This window comes from Lytechinus pictus, chromosome 2, assembly GCF_037042905.1.
Source record: "Lytechinus pictus isolate F3 Inbred chromosome 2, Lp3.0, whole genome shotgun sequence".
NCBI lineage: Eukaryota > Metazoa > Echinodermata > Echinoidea > Temnopleuroida > Toxopneustidae > Lytechinus > Lytechinus pictus.
In genome coordinates, this window is record NC_087246.1 from 19,893,633 (window position 1) to 19,916,993 (window position 23,361).

Sequence of the window (23,361 nt, forward strand, 5' to 3'; positions counted from 1 at the left end):
TGGGGCCCGGGTGCTAACACACTGCCATCTATTTTGTTTCCTTCAACTTCTGTTGTTACATTTAAAAAATGAGTCAAAATGATATAAGTGGGTATATGTTCATGGATTTTTGTATTCTTTAACTCATATTTTTCTCTCTGGTATTATCAATATCGGTGTTCAAATGCAAATTACAATGTGCTAAGTATTTTAGGTTCAGCATAAATTTATACAAGAGTAATTGAATAAATAGCTTTTTTTTCCTTGTAGGATGGTAAAGTACAATGGAACAATTGATTTTTTTCAGGCGATAGACTTTATTGATCAAATTTCTTTTTTTCCTAGCAGGGTGGTAGAATCTCTATCTCAGCCAGAGGAAGAATGAAGGTCAACGGGAGAACGAGAGGAGGTCCGAGACGTCCCAGTATCAAGAAAAGCAAAATAAAGGTGCGAAAAAAAATTGAAATGACAAAAATTTGCAGATTTTTATTTTCATTTTGTAAATATATCTTCATTTGTCTTGTAATATATGGGGTCAGTTTAATAAAGATATGCTGCAGTCACCCTCATTAAACAGCCTTCTGAATGACAAAAACCATTAAGTTTTACAAACGACATACGATCAGTTAATTTGGAGACTGGTATGTCTGAAACAGGTAACTTTATAGAAACTGCCATAGAAACCTTGATTTTGATTAACCGCCAAGCTTTGCAGCCATGTTAGCTACAGTAATGGCAAAGTTAGAATAATTGTAATTCCATTATGGGACACATACATCAGTCAATTTAAAATTAAAATTGTTACTGTTATATTTTTCGAACTAGCATACATTCCAAATTAGATTTTGTATCAAACCCACAAGAGAAGTATTGATATTCTAATATGGAAATATTTTTCAGTCCTGTGTTTGATACATTATACCTTTTTAGATTTCTGAATTTCATTATTCACACAAATGAATTTGATGCATATTCATGGAATTGCTCTAATTTGATGCTCAAGGCTTCTTTCAGATATGTTGAGAACTCTCAGAAGTGTAGAGATAACACCCCAACTTATTATGTTCTTCATGTCTAAATAGGATTGTTCAAAGTTTAGCAGACAAGTTCATGACATGAGATTTCATTATGATGTCATGACTCAATATTATATGCCGCCATAATAATTTCTTATGATGTCATGAGTCGTGTTCAATGATGTCATGACTTTGTATGCATCTCTGGACATACTCTTTTTCGCCGTCATTTGAACAGAATTTAATTGATAAAAATTTTCTCTTTTTTTTGTCTTGAGCTCAAAAAAGGTATCTTGTCTCCACATCATATTTTGAATACTTCATACCCCATTGACTGTAGACAAAAATATTATTGAACTTTGTTGGGATGTGTATGAATAAAAATAATGCAAATGATGATGAAAGAAGTAGATTTAAAGTATAATTATTTTTTAAGTATGGATGATGTACAGGCCTTGATGTGATTTAATCCTGAGGATTGGAATATCAATTGCAATCCTTTCATGAATATTATTTTAGCAAAATTTCAACATTCTGAGAAAGTGTTCGCCCAGAGGATGTACCTCCTTTCCTGTTAGTAGTTTCTGAAGTGTACTTCCTGTATGTAAAGAAATGGCTTATTGATATGTAAGCTGGTGCATGTACATATTAGTAATACATTTCTTTGTATTGTAATACTTGCTTTATCTGTCATGGTATTGTCTCTGTTTGTTGAGTTTGTTCGTGCATGTAGCTCTACTCTGCTAATTAGACTAATGTATGAACGTCAATCTAACTTGAGAAGTCTTGAACTTGCATTGTATTTGTAGGCATAGTATGAACTCACATATATCAAGTTGTAACCCTAAACCGGGGGGGGGGGGGGGGGGGGGGGGGGAGTCGTATGACCTTTTAAAGATTTTTTATCTTGTGGTTGCTACAAAAAAATTGCAGGATGGAAGAAAATGAAAATTCCCAAACTGAGTTTTTTTTAATCTAAGGATTTTAATCTATCACTTAAAGGAGCTTCTTCAATTACAGTATTGAACCATGCAATAACTTTAAAGTAGGTTACTGTTACTGAATCTTGTTCATTGATTTAATGCATGGATCACTCACCCTAATGAAGATGCAAATTGAGTCCAAGCAAAACAAGTTGATGGAATCTGCATGAGTTGATTACGTCAATAAGCATTCTACTGTATTATGCTTACTGAAACAAATTTAATGTACTTGTAATTTCACACATTTTTGCACAACATTGACAATTGTTTGTTTCTCTGGTATCAGGAAGGGAGATGGTGATGACGTTGTTATGTCATCTAGTAGTCTAATTCTTTGAATAGGTGAAGTTAATCCCTTACATATCATCAACCTTTTCTGTCAAGGTAGAACTTTTTCATACTTCAGTCAACTACTCATGATATTTTGTATTGAGCCCACTATCATTTTGCTTGAGCTTTATTTGGGTCTTGAAGCTTGTTCACTTCTATTTTTTTCTTCATTAAACATGATTAATGCCTACTAGATATCTCCCAATCCATTTCAACCCTAAATCTTACTGTTAATCAGTGGTGTGGTAAAGAACTTCACTCTACTTGGACAGTGTCTTAGTTGAACTCTGGTCTCGAGTAGAAGCCAACGAGAGCAATTGTTGATGAAAGCATGGTTTATTCAAATCTTTATGATAAAAGCTTTGTATTATAAAATCCCTCCTTCCTTGCTCATTTCAGTGCATCATTCATCCGTACACTACATGCGCTGTCACATCGTTCAGTGCAATCCTTTTTGCGACCTGTTAGTCACCTGCAGGTCGCCCGCATTGACAGTATCTTGCGCGTATCTCACACAGTTACCAGCAGAAGCGCACGCAAGTCTGATTTGCACGCAGAAAAGTTTTGAACGTGCTCATAACTCTGTTGCGGCTGAGTTGCAGGCAATCAGCCATAACTCACCCGCAAGGCTTGCACGAATGATGTGACAGGGCCTTAGCCTTTCTACTTTTCTTCACCAATCACTTTTTCAATTTTTTTACGATTCTTGTCTCAATTGTGATTATCTCACCATATTATTTAGGAGGAGGAAATCCAGAGAAGGGCTGAGGAAGAGAAACCAAGACCTGAGACCTTAGCAGCCGACGGACAATCCAATGTCTTCAACACAGATCCATCCAAGGCCATGGGTTCGTTAACTTCTTGTCAAGTCCTTAATAAAGTTTTTTTTTATTGCTATTAAACTTAATCACACCATTCCTGTGGAAAAATTCTCACTTTGATTGTGTTGTGGTATTTTGCATCACGACCTTTCAAAGTGAGGATTTGCGATGCATATTAACCAATCAAAAGCTACAAGCATTTCGCTTTATACAGGGCTATTAACAAGCTATTTATTGATGATTTCTGCGGTGTATGTACAAACATTAATGTACACACATGTTCAGACGGGCAATTGTTACTGTTGTAAGGTATTACATTAAGTCTTGGAAGCTCCCTCACATAGTTCTATATTATCTGTCTTGCATTGTTTGAACATACATGTTTGGTTTTACGTCTCCGTGCGAATGCGTAATATGACTATATGAGTCAAATTAAATCAAATCAAATTATTTTCTTTGCAGCATCTGCAGCAAACAAAACAATGGCCATCAAGGGAGAGACTAAGCGCTTGATGCACACAGATGACATCAAGGTGACCGGTATGGGTGATCTTGAGAGACTCTTTGAATCTTCATCCTCCGATGATGATGACGGGGTGAGTCAAGAAAACATACCAGTACTGGTATTGAGTAATAATATCCAAGTCCTTTGGAAGCGCATTCAGACGTTATATTCATAATGTGATATGCGCTATACAAGTACTGTTTATTATTATTGTTATTATTATTGAGAATTGAGTTTATGCATGCATGGTCTGAAACCACTTTGTGTCATTTTCAGATATGCTATCTTCTTTATAGGGTTCTCCAGTAGCACTTATATGTGAACATGAAGTTGTTAATATTTTTTTGATTGTTTTAGACAAAATTTTCAATTTTAGAGAGACTTTGTCCTTTGAATGATTTTGATATTCATACCTCATGTATATATACTAATATCCTATGATATCTCCCAGAGTATGACATTGGTAGCATTGTAAAATAAATGCTCCGTGCAAAAGAGTGGGAGAGACATATTTGGCTTGGGACACGTTCCCCATATGATCTTTCAATCCCCTTATTTCAATTTGTCAAAATTTAAAAAAAGTGAGACAAGTTATAAGAAAGTACAAATGTGAGGCTTCCCACTTGATTCTTGTTTTGTGTAGCAGAGAAGCACACAAACATTTGTTTCTTACCCCAACTGTGAAAGGGAGCATCGGGAATGCCTTCTACTGTTATCTTGGCCTACATACATTGATGACATATGTCTATTCCCGCGGGTGGGCTTGTTTCCTGGTTGAGACAGAACCATGCTAAATATTGTATGCACATCCCGGGGCAGGGGAGGAAATGATGCGCTACCAAACAGGAAGCTTGCCGTTCCCTTCAAGACGTTTGGCCGTTCTTGATGTGGTGGATCGGCTGTAGAAGCAAAACAGGAAAGTTTCCTCTGCTGTTTGCCAAATGAGTTTCCCCCCTTGGGTCGACTCAAAGGTTTCCCCTTCGCTCTTTCTCAAGCAAACACTCAGTTCTTGCGAAAAAATTACAACGATCCTGCCGTCTTGGCAGTCATACCTTCAAGACACTTAAGGCTCTTGAATAGGTTTCTTTAGAAATGTTTACATCTCATATTCGACTTGTGTGAAAGGATTTCGTACTTTTTATTCCATAGTTCAGATATATTGTCATATGAAATGGATCCCTGCCACAATTCATTGTCGGGGAAGATGTCACATTTCTTTCCAGAGCTCTGTAAGCTGTTCCAATGTCAGGCTTTTTTAATGATTTTTTTAGAAAAAAAACCCAATATATCCCCTCTTCTTTATCCCTGACCTTAGCTATTTCACAGACACAACCAGGACAGTGTAAATGGGTGCTGAGCTTCTGATATTGATTTGATCTTTATGAGTGATTGCACATCGAGGTCAGCCCAATCAAACCTTAAAAACAATCTTCAATGGTCAGTCGCTAAACTATGTAGAACAGGCCCCAAAACTCATGTTATATCTCTGATGAAATAAACCTACTGGAACATGTATCATGAACTCCATCAGGGATATGGAATGTAATTGTGTCCTCTGCTTTCTTTCAGGGTTTTGATGACATGGTATCCCAGGTGATCCATCGAGGGGAAGAATCTTCAACTAAACCCTTTGGCAACTCATTACACAGCTCCACCGGTATGCCAGGTAAAGCCAAATCGGGAAATCCCCTTTCAAGTTATCAACATCATGTACATGGCGCACACACTAATCAAAAATGATTTTCAGGGAGACATTTCATGGAAGTTGTCAGCACTGACTAAATTTTCAGCTTTGACAATTTCAGTGAGATCCTTGGATTTGATTGGCTGAGAAGCACTAATCTCTAACTGTTACTATGGTTACAGTTAGAGAATGAGAACAAGTCATTGCTGACAGGCTTGATAAAATGGTGCCCTAGGATCACCTTATATTGTGCCTTCAATCTATCTCTTGTATTGATGCAAACAATTAGTGTGAAACACCTTTACCAATGTTTATTATTTTATTGTGTCATCCCAGTAACTAACTACAGTTTTCGTATTCTAGGAAAATGATTGGGGGAAAAAACAATATAATAATATGTCTTGGTGAAATATATTTATTCATTTGTTTGATTTGTCACAGGATATATAGTTATGATTTTCTGACCCACAGGATAAGATACTCTTATCAGCAATCACAGTAACCATCATTCATTTATCTCAATGCTCGATGTGAAACTAAATTGATAGTTAACTTCTGTAACTGAGACGCATATTTCATCAACTATTTAGAGATGTTAGTCAAACCATCAAGATTCACAAGTTTTCATGTGGGTGCCTCTAAATAGAAGCTATTGACAATGATGTATTGCGCTCTTCTCCATCATAGGCACCAGCCAGACGGGTCCAGATCTTGCCCGGATGTATCCGACCCCACCCTCTTTGGAACAGCAGAACTCCGCCTTCTCTCCTGTCAACTTACCCTGTCATGAATACATTAATCATGGTTCGGTGCAGGGTATCACCCAGATTGAACATAGTGCGGCTGGAGACTTCAACGAGATAGAGGCCGATGAAAACATGGGAAGCCCTAAGCCTGAACAGATCCAGGTACGTTGTATAACTTGCCCTGTTCTCATTATCTTGTCATCTGTTATAATCTGTTACTATTGTGTTCCATTCTTAATGCAGTAAGCCTTTTTTTTTTGCGTCTTTACACCAAAGATGGTTGATGGAGGAATTATGTTTTGGTGTCATCTTTCAGTCTGTCCATCTATCTGTTTCTTTTTTCTTTCTTGTGATGACTTCATTTAATGGATCAGCATCAACTTAGTCCAAGTATGCAAATAGGAGAAAATGTAATCAATTTTTTAGGTATTGAAATGAAAGATGAAAGGTAACACAGTTTGTTAGATGCACAAAATGTCTTGTTCTTGTGGTACCTAATGAAACGTTTGAAAGGTCACCTTTGCCCATATATGTATATGGGAGGGACAATGGGGACCTTTCTTGTGATAGCTTATCTTGCTACCTCCGATGCTGCATGCATGGCAGATTAACGTATGCAGAATGCATTACTTGTTTTTTCTTTCAGGATTGGAGTTTTGTGTACAAGATTCCACCCACAGAGAGATTTGTTGGTCCCAGTATGTACGCTCCGCTGAAGGCCCTACCAAGCAGCAAGCAACCTCCACTGAAGATCCCAGAGGCATGTCACTATAGGCCATCCTGGCAGGTAAAAATAGAGTCCTGATCGTGAGAATAAGATATGTGGTTAAATGAGTATAGTCCGTTGGTTTTACTTCTTCTCCTTTTTTTTTGGGGGGGGGGGGGGTTGGGGCATTCTGGACGAATAAAATTGGAGATAGTTGATATGGAAATTTAAAAAACCCTGAACATTCTATTCTGTATTTATACATGTAGGTTCATTTTTGTACTAGTTACCTGCATGCTGGTAAGAGATATAATGATGATTTTGTTGATAATGATGATTAGTGAGGATGGTAATAGAATTGACATTGATCTTGATCATGATGATGTTCTGGATGATGGTGGTGGTGTTGAAGTTGGTGATGGCGATGATGATGATGATGACGACAATGATGACGATGACAGTGACTATGATATTAGAGGCAAATTAAATAGTCTATAAGTCTTCAAAATAAGTACATATAATATTCTTTGTCAATTTCCACCCTCCAGTTGCCATTGTCACCCAAGCCAGACCTTTTGCCTGTTACGAAGGACAGGTGAGTATCTGTTTATATTCCATAGAAAGAACGCCCAATTATCCCACTTCAAGCAGGAATATTTTTAATCAATTTTCTTCCGTTCCAATTTTGGTCAAAGTTCTAAATTTTTAGTCAAAAGAATATTTTGAATTTTCAAGATTAAGTACTGATAGGTCTGGTTTATCTTTTTGTATATTTTTATGTAATAATGAATAGAATTTCTGTATAATTTTCATATTCTTTCAGCTTGGTTTGATTCTGAAATGACTTGAATAGAATGATTTAGTTGCATTACAACTTCTTGGTATTCTTTTCCGCTTTCAGTCTTACGCTGGAGATGGAGATGAATATGAACCAGCCAATCGTGTTCAATGCACCAGGACCTACCCTCATGCAATCTCCTGCAGCTTACCCAGGTAGCCAGGAGCCTCGGAGTGCTGCCAACATAGACTTGCAGTCTCCGGCCTCGGAGGCCTCCTCTTATGTTAGGAATATCAACTCAATGGAAGCGCCCACACCTGCCAGCAACATCCCAGAGGCACACAGCCTCCTGGTTAACCTCACACTGTCAGACTCGTTACTCAACATCTACAAAGATAGGAACTTTGATAGCAGTGTCATGTGTGTGTGCAACAAGAACCACATGTGCCAGTGTGGCTTCAGCGCCGTCATGAACAGAAGGTACGCTGTGGGCAGCGGGCTCTTTGCCGAAGATGAATCTGAAATAACGGGACAGCCGGCCGATGCGGCCCTCTGGACGTTCCACAAAGACAATCCCATGCTGGCGGGCATGCCCGACCGCAAGCCGCTCTTGTCGGTGGAGGACGCGTCGAGTGAGAAAGATGGGAAAGAAGTGTCAAGGACAGCAAAATGTGTTTTGAGATTGATTCAGGAACAGTGTAACAGTCCGTATGCCACGCTGGCGAGGCTTGCAGGGTGTGTTCACAAGAGAGGTATCAACAGTTCAGGTCCGCTGGCCAGGAGCCAGATTGAAATCACTGGTAAGTCAACCCACTAATCCCTCTTAGATCATCAACTCAAGTGGACATGTAAATGTGTTTGCTATTACATCTACCTTTCTGTTATGCCTTGGTCTTAAAGGAGAATGAAACTCTTGGAGCAAGTTAGCTTTTGTGAAAGCAGAAAAATCAAAGAATAAGATCAACAAAAGTTTGAGTAAAATAGGACTAGCAATAGAAGAGTTATGAGCATTTGAATGTCGAGATCACTAATGCTATGGAGATCCTCCCATTGGCAATGCGACCAAGATCTATGATGTCACAGATGAACAACTCTCCCCTTTTGGACACTGAAAATATACCCCAAAACATCTCTTTTTGCTCATTCTAATCATATGACAAACGATTCATCAATGATATAATGTTGTGAAACCTCTGTACTTGTCATCTCATAAAGAGAACACCTCACCTTGTGATAGACTCTATAAAAGTGAGAATATAAGTGAAATAAGTACTAAAGTAATGAGGGAGTTGTACGTGTGTGACATCACAGCTCTTGGTCGCATTGCCAATTGGAGGATCTAGATGGCATTAGTGATCTCAATATTCAAATGCTCATAACTTTCTTATTATTCATTCAATCTTCCTCAAACTTTCAACAATATGTTTCTCTGATTTTTCTCTGTGATATGGATTCAGCTGGTTTCAAGTGTTTCATTTTCCTTTAATGTACAGGACATCTTTAATCTACCAGTACAGCGTTGGTGTCCTGATGTATTTTTTTCAAACGAATGGCAGTCAAGAGTAAAATATCTCATTTTCTATGCGTACATGTAACTGTTTTTTTCTCTTCATTTTTAGCAGAGAGGGGATTTAGCTGTACAATTCTTTTCATTGTACATAAATTGTAGTATGCTTTGATGATGTATTTGTGGGGGCAGTTCACATTAGTCTATCCATGCAGAGGTGACAATTGATGATGGAATGAATGGATGATTAACTAAATGAATGATTGAAGGAATAAATTCACGAATGAATAGAAGGATGATAGATATTAAAATGGATTGACAGACAGACAGACAGACTGATTAACATACAGACAGACTGACAGACATACTTATATATGTACACATACATGCATAGACAGACATATTGATAGGTGAATAAAAGAATGTCTGAATTTATGAAATATGTAAATCTATGGCATGAATGAATTAGCAAATTAATGAATAAATCTACAAGGTATGTATGAAAGAGTGAATGGATGAATACATGAATAATCAAGGATGGATGAATATTGACAGATGCAAATAATAGATACAACATAGTACATGTACGACTTTCTCCATGTTAAATGTTTAGATGGCTGTGGTTTTGAATGAGTGAATGTGTGAATGATGAGATGAATGATGAGATGAATGAATTTACTAGTGAAATGGATTGATAGATACAAGATAATTATGTCAATATATATATGAATAAAAGAATGAATGGATAAATGAATGCAATTAATTTCTTAAATGAATAAGTGAATGATGTAAAGGAATGGATAGAGATAGATATTAAAAAACAATAGATGCAACAAAGAACATTCATTTGTTCTCCCAATGGTGTAGATGGCTGTGATGCTTGTTTTGCTGCGCTGGATCTGGGTCGGATTCTTATGGATGGTACTGCTGGGAGTAAGATAGATGATGCGCTCTTAAAAAGCTCCTGTCTACATAGCTGGCCTTACACACCAGGTAAGCATGTAGGCCAGACAGGGCCCATTTACACTGGCTCTCATTACCTTGAATAACCCCTTTCAGCATACCCTGGGAATCCAAATTTTACATTTTTTGTCCATCTAACCATTCATCTTATTTTGTGTCGTTTTAGGCCACCTGTTCTGACAGAAGTAAGAATCACTATTTTTCAAGATATTTTGGGGCTCTCGAAACTAACTTTAGTGTTCAAAAGGGCCCATTCTATACATTTTTTTGTTTAACTTTCAGTTCTTAGGGGTAGCTTTTCTTAGTCCCTCAAATGGTGAACGTATGCAACTTGAATTCAGGTATGCTCACCATGTAGGTGTCATAGCTTATCTTTTATCAAGTGCACAGGTCAATTAGAAATGTCACACACAAAAAATGTTTTGTGTATTTTATGAGTTTTCTAAATTCATAAATGAAATGCTGAAGGGTATACCATAAAAGCTATAGTGGGGCTTGAGTTGAACCTATAATTTTAGCATTCCCAGTCAAGTTTATCAACCACTTAACTCGGCTAAGACACAAACATGAAACACTTGTTTGATGTACCGATTCATCATTTTTAAATATTAATTTCATATATGCTAATGATTATACTTATTCTTAATTGCAATATGTTTTAATGTTTATTTTCATTTTTCATTCCTATTTCATGAGCTGTTGACGTACACTTTAGCATGCGAAGTACACATATCATGTTTATTTTAATATCGATAAAAGTTTTTTAGTGTTTAAGACTTTGGATGGAATTTTGTCTCTCTTTAACACATTTTTTCCCCTACAAATCTTAGTAGAACTGTAACTCTATAAAAAAAAAACCTTTAGTTCATCTTTGGAGCAATAACTTATATCAAGAAATGTACACAGGAAGATAGATCATTGCTAAAATGCCAAAAGGCTAAGTATGTAAAGTTGAGATATTTTACAGAAATCCTCATTTTTGTGTGTGTGTATCCGCAACAAGTACCCTCTTCCTGTTATGCAGGCCAATATTAGGAGATAACTCATCTTTTTAGAGAGAGGGGGACTGTGTGATGAGTCATAGATGACTGTGCCCCCGCCTCTCTTAATCATAGCAGTCAGTCATGCCAAAGCTTGATACACTATATGATTAACCTTTACCCTTGCACTCATTTCTCTGTCTCTCTCTGTCTGTCTGTCTGCCTCTCTCTCTGTTTCTGCATTTCTCTGTCCCATGCTCTCGCTTGCACCCCCTTCCCCTCATTTTGTTTCTTTTATTTCTGTCTCTTTCTCTGTTTTTTCCCCCCATATAACTCCCTGGGGGGAGGGGGAGGATATAACTTCCCCACAGTCTATTTTTCTACTTTGTCTTAGACACTTGTCTTTAGTAGTAGTAGTAGTAGTAGTAGTATTTGATTTATAGAAAATACACTTTAAAAAGTATATTAAAGTCACATAGATTTCCTTGTTTGATTTATCACTTCAAGGATTCTACTAAATATGTTTGTATGTTTGTTGTTACAGCAATAGCCCGAAGCACGATGTCATCACAAGATGTGGTGCGGACGTTGAGTTCACTGCAACCTCTGCTGCAGGATGCTATACAGAAGAAGAGGACAACGAGGTTATGGGAGAAACCTTACACAGTACAGGGTCCACTCACATGGCAGGTCTTCTTTAACATTGGTGCCAGAGGTCAGTTAGTAATCTTAGCAGTTTTTCATGAAACAAATAGTGATTTTCACCGACTATTGTTCTGAGCTACTACATAATACCTTGTCATTTAGCGTAGCTGCCAACAAGTCTCTTCATCACTTCAAGGAATAAATTCCTGCCCATTTACCTCGCCTGGGTCCGGTGTGGCTAATATTAGGCCTGGGACGAACACCCTTTTTGCCGTCCGATTGTTCGCCAGGGTAACAAAATCAAATAGTTTGAACATGATTCCTGGATTATCAGAAATCACTAAAAAGTTGACCTATTTACGTACATGACCTACCAGTGGTCGCACATATTTAGCAAGCTGACTTAGTCGAGTGTCCCAATTCATTGCCTTTGACATGCACATCAACATAGCTGAATGATGAATGGTTGCCGGTGCGGCCATGATTGTCGTGTCTTGAAAGAGTTACAATATTTGTAATTTATTAAATTTTTGCATAAATTGTTTTATCTTGTACTTTGTTGTCAAATATCAAAGATTATAGCCATGTACTATTAATAATCAAAAGGCCTCGCATTTATAGTTAAATGCCTTATGTATTCTGGTGCTCCTCAAAATAAGTTGTGTGGACTGGTCTAGAAATCAAGTTTAATTTCTGTTTACAGGTCCAGCTGAAACTCCCGAACCCCTCCCCATACCTCGTCTCATGATTGGCCATGACAAGGATTGGCTGTCGTCTTCACCATTCGCTCTCTACTACTGGGTAAGTCCCATCCATCATCATCTGCATCATGGGGAGCATTTCACAAAGCGTCTGTTCCATGATTTTCAGCCATAAGTTGGCTCTCATCCAATCAGATATAAGGATGTCAGTAGCTTATAACGGCTGTTGTAGGTGGAAAAAGATAATGACTGTCAAAAAGCTTTGTGAAACCCCCCCCCCCCATGTCTAATTAATAGAATACCAAAAGTGCTGACATCATATTTGTCTGCTTGTCATTTTGGTTAGTAATGGAAGCAGTAGCAATGCATGAGCAGGGAATAACTTTGCTTTACAAATTTGAATAGCATTTTTGGTCTTTAAAGAAAAGCTCTCAACTAAGTAATGTACAGTCCTATGTAAAAATATGCTATACAAAAGACTTTATGCATAGGAGTCTTTCAAAAATGTGGAGCAAATTGCGATGCAATACCAGGAAAATTATTCCCTGATGAGGTATAGCTTGCCTTTGATAAAGCAGCAGACTTGGATTAATCACTTATGCTGGGAGGTTTGAGGTGATAATTCTATTATTGTGTAGAACTTAATTTTCATGAATCTACAAACTTGACAGCATGGTCAGTATAAAGTCACACTTTGGTGCTCTCCTTGTCTAACACTTTTGAACAGGGTGATTTAATGAAACTTCTACATATCTTTGAGATGCCTTTATAAATGAATAATTTCACTTGTATATGCCAGTGATAGACACATCTCTGCAATCAGAATGTGAATTGCACTCATTTTAGGACAAACTATTCTAATATCCTTTCCTGAGATCAGATAATTGTGTAATTGTGTTATGCCAACAAGTTCCTGCTCTCTAAGGCATGTCAAGGCCAATCTACTAAGCCAATATATAGGGATCAAGACCCTGATTCACAAAAATAGTCGTCAGTAACATATTCTTTGATTCTATCGCTGGATTTACACTCGACCAATCAAATCACAGCATTCAAGTAACTTACTCCAATGTAAATTTCCATTGATTATAACAGGTTTTTATGAAATGAAAACCTGATGTACAGGGTTTTCTAAGATTCTTAGTCATAGCATTCATCATTGAAGGTAAATAAAAACTTGGCCTGAAAAGTTGATGAATGTGAACATATGCACTTGGAATTACCCTGGTCAAACCTCAAACCTAGGTCATATGCATCATCGTAATAGTCTGAATGTGATCGGGGCTATATTGTTTACATAAAATGGCCATGAGAAGCTGGGTTGTACCTGTATAATGTTTGCCCGTCTCTTTGTTTTGATGGCAACCAAAATCTCCCTATAGAATTAAAATATTCCCAAAGGCTTTGTTGCATAAAGGGTTACTAGTATAGTAATTTGGTCATGCAACTTTAGGTAACTTCTGTAAGATTTGATTGGCCTTTGAGCATAGTCAGCATGGTAGTTTCCATTGAATGGCAAATTACCATGGTAATAACTGCTATGCAATAATGGCCCAGCTTTGAAAATATAGTTTTATAATTCATTTTAGGAGTTTGTACAAAAGTTTGAAAGGTTGAGGTATTTTATATGATAAATTTTACTCTCTCATGTTCTATTTTTCAAATTTGCTCATTACGCCTGCTCCAATTCAAAATCTATATTTTACACTGTTACACATGTATATTTCTTTTGCTTTTGCAGGAGAAGCTGATGTTAGAGCCGTATTCCTCACCCAGGGATGTTGCATACATAGCCCTAGTACCTGAAAACAAGTACATCTTACGTTGTGCCACAATGTTCTTCAAGGAACTTACTGCTGTCTATGAGGTGGGTTGCTTCACCATTCTTCAAGTTAACAACAACAAAAAGAATATCATAATTGAGGAGACTGAATGTAATTTAAAAAAAAACAACTAGAGTTGCTCAATATGCTCATCATTCAAATTTTTTTCAGGAGTGATTCCATATATTGACTCTAAACTTTATCTGAGGAATCCTAGATATTCACCTTAAGAAAACCTAAAAGATCCCCCAAACTTGGTTTAGATATCTATAGTTATTCTAAATGTATTGTTCTGTAGTGTTGGTTGGTTCAGCATTCTTTCGGTTGAAAAAAAATTACATCAACTGCAATTTTAGAACCAGAATCAGCTTGTATGCCTGTCATTCTGAATTTGTAGTAATAGTTCTTCACATTACTAATTAAATGTTAGGTATTTTATATTTTTATCTAAAAAAAAACCCAAAACCCCAACACACCCTTTTGTTGAATGTTATTATAAGTTCATTGTTCTGTTATGAAAAGTTGATAAGTACATGCTGATTTAGATTGCAAGATTAAGATTTGATGTAAATGATATTACGCTTTTTGGCCATGCCCTTAATCAGATTGGATCAAAATTGAGAATCCAGCTTAGTTTTTGAAGTGTTAAGGGGCCTACTGTATATAAACTATACCTCTTGAATGATTACAGGGTTGTCGTTTGGGTAGACATGCCCCCATTGCCAAGACGTTCCAGGACGGTATCATGAAGATCGGCAAGAAGTACGCTCAGAAGCTCAGCAACGAACCGGTAGACGTCTGGTTCTCGGACGTAACCCACCTCCCAGAGACGGACAAACTCAAACTCTACGCACAATTTTGCAGGGCCTATGTTGGTGAGTGTGCTTCAGATACAGTAGAAGGACTCCGTAACACAAGGCTTTGCGATTGAATGATTGATCGCAGTGCCTATTTTTATGTTGGCTTACATTGATCAGTATGTGCAATCGATCATACAAACAAGCTGTATGATCATTAAGCTTTGGGTTATGGTCTCCAGGACAGCACATCACAAAATCTGTCCTATATACTGTATATGAAGAGTATAGCTTGATAGCTAGTTCCATCAAAAATCAGAATTGATACAAGAATGTATTTCATAATTGTTAGTAGCATGAGAACATACACCAGTCCCATTTTTTTTTTCAGACATTCAAAAGGCTGCATGAAATATCCCAAAGTTTATTACTATGGTAAACAGATAGCTTTGATAACTTATATCACTCTGTATGGGTTTGTGAACTTTGTATGGCTTTGCAATTAAGCTCTGAACATTCATAAGGAAAACATAAAAGATTGTTATTCTGTTACATTTGTTATTGAATTTTTTTCTGGATTATTGCCATGGAAATGTGATGATAATTTAATCTGTAGAAGCCCTGCCTTGAATCTGCTCTGAACTTTGTTGTTATTTATGATTGTTATTGCTGTTTTACATTATCTGAACATGCAATTGATATTGCATATGTCCAATATGATGTACAAATGTATTTGGTATCCTGTAATAAAAAAAAAGGTTGCAGACCTTTCTATAAAGACTGCTGTATATACTGGCCCAAGTTTGTATTAAACGTCACTTATGGACACGGTTGACTCTATTTATAACCCTCGATTTTATTCCTCAGCTCCATACCTGAATCAGGAACAGCCTGATGCCAGCATGTTCCGCACCTCTCGTCACCATTCCTCCTCCTCTGCCGGCTCCAACCTCCCCGGGTCTGGCAGCAGCGGTCCCGGCTACTCCTCATCCTCCAGCTATGTGGTGGGGAGTTCAAGCTCGTCAGGCAGCCAGGGAGGGTCGTTGCTGGATCAAGGAAGCCAGGGTTCCGATGCCAGTAGCGCCAGCATGCCTGCACCCAGTTCAACACCTAGCAGACCAGGTAACTTTCCAGTCTTCCTTGTACTATGTTGCCAATATATTGTAGACTGCTTTTCCCAAATTTCTACAAAGGGCTATTGCCGAAATGGTACAAATTTTTTTTCCTCCTGTAATCTGCCTTTTAGCCTTTGGAACATTGATAGGAGTCAGTGTCTCCATACCAAGTTTATCTTGCTGTAGTTCCAAGACACAAAGATCTAGCTTACACTATTTCATGCCCATTTGACTACTGTTCTTTCCATCTTGCAGCCAATCGGCAAGACTCCAAGGACAGTGGCGTCGCCTCCTCAGATAATAAGGAGAACATCCCCAAGGGAACCGCCCTGGAGACGGTGACCCCTCGTGAGAGTGAGCAACCTCCAGCAGTGGTGGTGTACATTGTAGATCCCTTCAGGAGAGGAGAGGATGCAGAAGAGGAAGGGGAGGTGTCGGTAGCCACCCTCGGCCTCATGCACTGCTTTGCAGAGATCTTTGATAAGCTTCAAGTGTCCCTTCAAAGGAACATTGCATTCCAAGTGAGTAGGACAACGGATTTCTACTCCTATAGATCCTATGTATTTCTATACCTGTGGTCTGTTACCTAAATCTTTTAGATTGATCGTACAGGTGATTTGCTGAGTTTTGAGTTCAAGGGCCTATTTATTGTTAATATATTATTACTAACCATTTTGCTCCTGGTCAGTCATTTACACTTGGTCCCAAATCAGCAATTCCATAGAGTATGTACGTCCAACTCCATATATAAGGACTTGCCAAAATAATTTGTTTCTGTTTTCTAGTTGTATGTAAGTTGTAATAATCCAAACCGATCATGACTTTAGTAGTTCATTAAGTGAAGCAGAAATCAAGAAATATGGGGGTTTGACATACAAAAAGGTTGATTATTTTATTGAATAGCCCAAATGCTTTTGTTTTCTACCAATTACTTCACTTTCAGAGTCATACAATTTTATTTCTCTTCCCTTCTCCCTCTAGATCATTCCGTTACACCAGGTGCTGCAGGTTGCCAACAGCGAGGTGTCATCTCGGTTCTTGAACCAGCTCAAATCGGTGGCCTTCTCTGTCTTTGCTCAGTGCAGGAGATTCCAGAGCCCCACCATCCCCGGCAGGAGTCTTACTGGCTTCGGACCTGCTGCAGACCTTGATAGGATGATCATCAGTAAAAACGTAAGAAGGAACCCCCCTCTCTGATGATAAAGCAGATATGCTTTTCACACAAAACCAGAATTTGGGCCGTAGCAATCGATTTCAGGGCATATTTCATATAACTGCGCACTCAAAATATTTAGATCTGAGCAGTTTTTACTGGCTTCCCGCTAGTAATGAACAGTGGATATAAAATTATATGAAGTAGGATCTATTTAGTGACATGTACTCCACTATCCTCTGGAGGCAGTTTAGTATCAGCAAGACAAGATAATAATGGTGGTGTCATGGTCTATGGATAATACACCTGATTTGGGAATATAGGATTTATTATTCAAGTTATATTTGAAAATGCCAATAACTCTCCACATAGAGTTATTGCTGGTTTGGAGGAAGTCTTTCTAGACCAGAATCAATAGCTTTTTAGTAAATTTTTCACCAAAGCAGATTTATGTTAAACTGGTATTTTCTGTATTAGATGTTCTTGTCTGAAACTATCTACCATCTTTGTATTTTCTCAGGTTGAGCATAATGAGGACAGACTGTATGCTCCACCGTTCATCTTAGCCCCTATTAAGGACAAGCAGACGGAGCTCGGAGAGTCCTTTGGTGGTCTTCGGCAGGCTTGTGGTGAACTCTTCTGCAGCTACTGTCTCTCTCATGATCAGAGATGGCTTCTTGTCTCTTGTACAGACTCCAAGGGAGAACTCATGGAGACACAGATCATCAACGTAGATGTCCAAAACAGGTCAATATTCTATCCTTCTATAAAAGTTAATTCTTTTTGTAAAACTGAATTATACTTTATAAAACAATATGATCTCAATGGAAATACACCTTTCCGCATGACTAAAGACCATTTATATTGAATTATTTCTTTCTCAGAACTGAATATTATTACTATAAGGATATGAAAGCTAAACTATCCTTTGCATCAAATTGTTCTTTGTATGCCCTTACATTGGTGATATATGACAAGAAATTGAATTGTTCAGGCAAATTATTTGTACAATTCAATGACTTTTTTTGCATTGATTTCCAAACCGTACAGTGTCCACAAATTCTTGTTGAATTTCAATTAACCTTCCCTTTCTCTCACTTACTGGATCCCTCTACACACATTCTAACGATTTACCATACGAGTGACGGCACAAACTTGCCAATTCAGTCAATGATAAATAATAGTCTTGTGATCAATTGCTAAGCTTTATGTTTCAGGGCCTGGAGCTCAACTATAAATGTTTTCACTACAATACTGAACTATATTTCTTTCTGCAGTAAGAGGCGGAACAAGGTATCCATCCGTAACATCGCCCTCTACTGTTTATGGGATTTCTTGATGGGTGTGATGTCTAAGGCTTCTATTCCTTGGAGACTAGTCATCGGTAGACTGGGCAGGCTAGGACAGGGTGAACTCAAAGGTCAGTACAGATTTCGATTAGTGTCTGCGGTTACTGCCAGAAAAACTTCTTTATTACAACTTTTGAAAATTTGTACGCATAGCATATTTTATTCATTGTATTTATTCATTTTATCTCACTCTTCTTTCAAATCCCATTGCTGATCATCACACTAGACTGGAGCATGTTACTAAGTCGCAAGAACCTTGCCAACTACAGTCGGAAACTGAGAGAGCAGTGTTCCATGTGTAGCGTGCCAGGGACATGTGACTTTCCTTGTATTCTCAGTGCATGCCTTGTCTCGACGGAACCGGAACCTGGTCTTCACATCATGGCAGGTATGTTTATTTTTCCATTTTGTCTATTATGAATTGGGGGTATTCTATCTCAAAAGATTTTAATTAATCGCGAATTGCCATCAGCCAATCAAGGTGATTGGACATTGCTCGACATGCCTGCTATTAACCAATCAGAATCATTTAAAGTTTGCAATTAATAATAATAATAGCCAATTTTTATATAGCGCTTTTCCCAGAATGGCTCAAAGCGCTTTACAGCATATAATTACCCCAATAATCACAAATAAATCACAAATCTTTGTGTAACGGGGCCCAGGTACAGATTTAACTTCTAAACTGGAATATTTCTGGTATAGTGGAATTAAAGTCTTGATTATCATCCCAGATTATGTAAGTGTGAAGGAGGAGGAACCTTGATATTTGATATCAATTTGATGATCCTCTTAGTGTACAATACAATATGAGACAATTGGTTACAATTTCATGTAAGCAAGACATTGCTGAAAGTTGTAGCTACCCTATCAGAGTTTGATTTGCTCCCAAACTAATCTCAGATATTCTGTGTGTGTGATATTTCGGATATGTAATTTATGGGGCCTTGGCATCCCATGTTGATGGCAAATGATTGTGATGACCCTATCCCTCCCCCTTCCCTCAGATATGGTAGCAGCAGACAAGTGCAGTAAGAACAGCCAGAGAGACCAGCCCAGCTGTCAGCTGCACACTCCAGACGACGCCAGCTGTACTCATATCATGGTCTTCCCTACCAGTGCTACTAAACAAGCTGCTGCGACTAACATGCCGCAAGATCAGGTAAGAATCCCTTTACACAGTGATTTGGTAATATGTCAGAGTCACACCATTGAATTTAATCCAATTTACAAGTTTGATCATTCTGGGATCGGGTTCGTTGGTGTGACTGTGGGAATTATGTACAACGTCTTCACCAACGGAACTAACACCTTATCCGGCAATAGCATGTCATTCAAAATAAAATGTTGTCTTGGGTCAATTTTTTTTATTTTTCTGAGTCATTACTTTGTAATATATGAGCCGGATGACTTTACATGCTATAAAATCATATTACGTGAATCCCTCCCTTTCCCTGTTGAAAAACTGGTTCAATAATGTTTGGGTATTTCATCTTTCCTTCACTGATTTATGACAATTTGAGGTAGTTGTCTGATATTCAGCAGCACTTTCATTTTGTTATAATATTGTGAGGGAGATATATCAATTTATATTATTAAAGTGCTAATAATTATTATGCACTTTACCTTATTCCATACAGGCTGACTTGACTTTCAATTCAGATATACGACTTGACGACGAAGACAACATTTTTGACGAGGAAATGCTACTCAATATCTTCATGAATCCATCCACCATGATGCCGGATGATCCTACTAACATCCAGCTAGACCTGGACCAGGAAGTTATTCCCACCGACGGACCAGCGCCAGCTGCTACAGGTCCCGGAAACCCGACCACAAGACAGGTAAGGAATGATTTGTATGTTTGTTGATTTTGATCTGTTCATGTGAGCAAATATGAAGTTCTGATCCTGGGTTACAAAGTTTAGTTACTGATTGTACAATTCATTTTCATGATTGATTTTATTAATGCACCTTTTTTTGCTTCCTTTCGTCAAAGTAGGGCAGAAAAGTTTTCTTTGATCATGAAAGCATGAGTCAAGAAATCTGTTGGATGTGTGGGAATGTAGTGACATTGACTTGACTTTGATTTATTATCTTGTTTAACCCTATCTTAACGGGGCTATTTCGGACCAGTATATACTGGGGGGGGGGGGGGTCAATTTGACCCCCCCCCCCTCAGATCTCGGCTGCTGATTACGCGATCGCCGCGAAAATTTGCACACGCGAGAGCTGGATGTAAACTACAAGACTGTATAGAAAATTTGTCAAAATATTAATTGTTTATATTTGTTTATTAATTAATTATGCAAATAAGCGTATGAAATTTGCCCTAAATTTGTTTTTTTGTGTATGTTTTTGCCTTTAACTCAATTTATATAGCTAGAAGAATGCTAATTTTTGGTGGGAGTATCAATTATTACATTTCTAACAAATATCTACAAAAAAATTGCAAAAATATGATTAATTTCTTATGTATTTTATTGTTTTTTAAATTCTTAGTTATTTCTTTGTTTTTTCAAACCTTTGTTTTTTATTGATTTTTCCGATTAACTTTGTCAGGGACCCTTTTGCGATCATAAATAGCATAAAATAAATCCATTAAAACCAACAAAAGTGAAAATAATCATACATTTATGATTTTTGGTTGAAAAACCCAATTTGCATTGACTTTGTACACGGAATCATGTTTTTGAGCAATTTCGGGTCTGACATGCACTTGCAAAATGTTGCGTAATTTTGGAATCACGTTCCCGGGCATCGCAAATTTGGTCTCAAAAGATGCGCAAGACTTGAAAGTAAAAAGTCAGCGAGCGGTGCGGTAAAAAAAATTGGCGCGGCGGCGTAGTGAAAAAATTTGTCGATTGACCCCCCCCCCCCCCCAGTTTAATAAGGGTTAAAACAGAATCCACTTGTCTAGAACCATAACAATCTCCAATAAATATTACAAGTTACCCCCCCCAAAAAAAAATCGTAAATAATCTTAGACTACCTTTTCTTTTATGGCAACCCGAAATCATGAATAATTTTATATTCTACATTTTGTTGAATGTCAACCCAACATCTAGGCAGGAATATCACCATAGCAAACTAAAATAAATGCTACAAGCTATATAAAAAAACATGTCTCAGCATAATAAAATTCATATTTATGATTTTGTTCGATAGCAACCCAACACGGAGTCAGGGATACCGGCTGAGCCTGAAGAAGTCCTCCGTGGCATCTTGCAACAACCCCTAGCCCTGGGATACTTTGTCTCCACTGCCAAGACCGGTCCCCTGCCAAAATGGTTCTGGTCTGCCTGCCCAGAGGCTGAAAACAGCTGTCCTGTCTTCCTCAAGGTAACTTAACTCATCATCATCATCAATCCACGGTTTTAAATCTAGTTTTTGTTCCTGTCAATGGGGTGGCAGGATTCACTGCACACTCGCAGCAATTCCTTTACCCCCTCCTTCCATATTGCCCTATACAGTGCATCCACCCTCAACCCTACCCTCCTACTTTCCTCTTCCACTTGACTCTCTTCCAAGTCTTCTTTGGCCGCCCACTCTCTTTCTTATCCCTCAAATGTATTTGTAAGGCATGCCAAGATTCAAGTCATCACTTTCATTCAAATTACTTTTTCGATATAATTGATATGTTTAGGCTTTATGAAATGAGATGGTCAAGAATGCAGTTTAGTGGTTGATTGTACATTTTATTGCATGTAATGATGAATCAAGAGCAAAAATTAACCCTATGGTCAAGCACTATGCTTTGTAGTATGACCCTGGAGAGGAATGTTGGAAATATCTTGCAAACAAATGAAAACCAATAAACAATACTGGTTCCACATCAAATTATATTGGTTTGGGTTAGCCTTATGAAAGACGTTTAAGGAAAAGTAGAGGGAGTTCGACTATGGAGGGAGGTCCAGATTCAAATGAGTAGAGAATGTCAAGTATTTGAGCTGGTTAAATCTGCCAGAATGTACTAGAATGGAATGGGGGGAAAAGTTACATTGAAGTATGTTGCAATCAACCTCCAATTCAGAAGAAGATATTTGGGGTATAAAGAAAATATTGATGAGGTTTTGAAATGTTTTTGTTTCTTTCAGGCTGCCCTACACGTCCACAACCCTTCAGAGCAACCGACCGATGACATCTTACAAACCAAACACTCACATCCCCTTGACTCGGACAAGACGCCAGAAGTTCTCAGGTCAGTATCCATCCACGATTTGCACTATTCTCTTATATTCGTTCTGGTGACAATCGCTCCTTTATGGTACCTCAAAACATAAACCTGATCCTAATCCTAATCACAGTAACAAACAACCCTCACCATGACCCTATCTCTTTAGAGCAATTAAGGCAGGAGCAGTTTGTTGAAGGAATTAATAAATGTCGCCGATTTGCACCAAATCCTTTCAATCGGGGCTTACTCGATAATAAATGTCGCCGATTTGCACCAAATCCTTTCAATCGGGGCTTACTCGATATTAATTGTGAGTGTTACAATTAGGGGAAAATGCAAATTGTTTTTTAAAAGTTAATTCTAAATCAATTAGAGTTTGCTCAATTGCACTTTAAAAAAGTCAGAGGAGGCAAATAGAGGCTCCAAGAGAGAAGATAAGAATCCTGACGAAACTGCTCTAAGAACATAATGATATCATTTATCACATTCCATTGTTATTTGTCCTTCTTTCTCTCTTTTTTTTCCACCTGATTATATGAAATTTTGTAAAATGTTAATGCTTTTCCAAATAATACAATAGGTGGCATTTAATTGAGTAAT

At 37.8% G+C, this 23,361-nt stretch overlaps 1 protein-coding gene across 4 annotated transcripts in view; it reads left to right on the plus strand.

The window, feature by feature from the left end:
* Positions 1 to 23,361, plus strand: part of LOC129254609 (mediator of RNA polymerase II transcription subunit 13-like) — a 44,856-nt gene that overhangs the window by 18,968 nt on the left and 2,527 nt on the right. For 2 of the 4 annotated variants that reach the window (XM_054893113.2, XM_054893114.2), the window contains exons 6-28: positions 325 to 426; positions 3,051 to 3,156; positions 3,592 to 3,725; positions 5,204 to 5,300; positions 6,006 to 6,226; positions 6,711 to 6,851; positions 7,319 to 7,365; positions 7,672 to 8,348; positions 9,923 to 10,048; positions 11,543 to 11,713; positions 12,347 to 12,444; positions 14,086 to 14,211; positions 14,859 to 15,042; positions 15,832 to 16,086; positions 16,335 to 16,600; positions 17,061 to 17,252; positions 17,753 to 17,979; positions 18,510 to 18,652; positions 18,808 to 18,969; positions 19,589 to 19,743; positions 20,222 to 20,428; positions 21,753 to 21,926; positions 22,682 to 22,785. In XM_054893113.2, the coding sequence (XP_054749088.2) occupies positions 325 to 426; positions 3,051 to 3,156; positions 3,592 to 3,725; positions 5,204 to 5,300; positions 6,006 to 6,226; positions 6,711 to 6,851; positions 7,319 to 7,365; positions 7,672 to 8,348; positions 9,923 to 10,048; positions 11,543 to 11,713; positions 12,347 to 12,444; positions 14,086 to 14,211; positions 14,859 to 15,042; positions 15,832 to 16,086; positions 16,335 to 16,600; positions 17,061 to 17,252; positions 17,753 to 17,979; positions 18,510 to 18,652; positions 18,808 to 18,969; positions 19,589 to 19,743; positions 20,222 to 20,428; positions 21,753 to 21,926; positions 22,682 to 22,785 (4,115 nt within the window). The remainder of the gene's footprint in view (positions 1 to 324; positions 427 to 3,050; positions 3,157 to 3,591; positions 3,726 to 5,203; positions 5,301 to 6,005; positions 6,227 to 6,710; positions 6,852 to 7,318; positions 7,366 to 7,671; positions 8,349 to 9,922; positions 10,049 to 11,542; positions 11,714 to 12,346; positions 12,445 to 14,085; positions 14,212 to 14,858; positions 15,043 to 15,831; positions 16,087 to 16,334; positions 16,601 to 17,060; positions 17,253 to 17,752; positions 17,980 to 18,509; positions 18,653 to 18,807; positions 18,970 to 19,588; positions 19,744 to 20,221; positions 20,429 to 21,752; positions 21,927 to 22,681; positions 22,786 to 23,361) is intronic. The other 2 variants (XM_054893115.2, XM_064112416.1) reach the window with 1 other exon arrangement.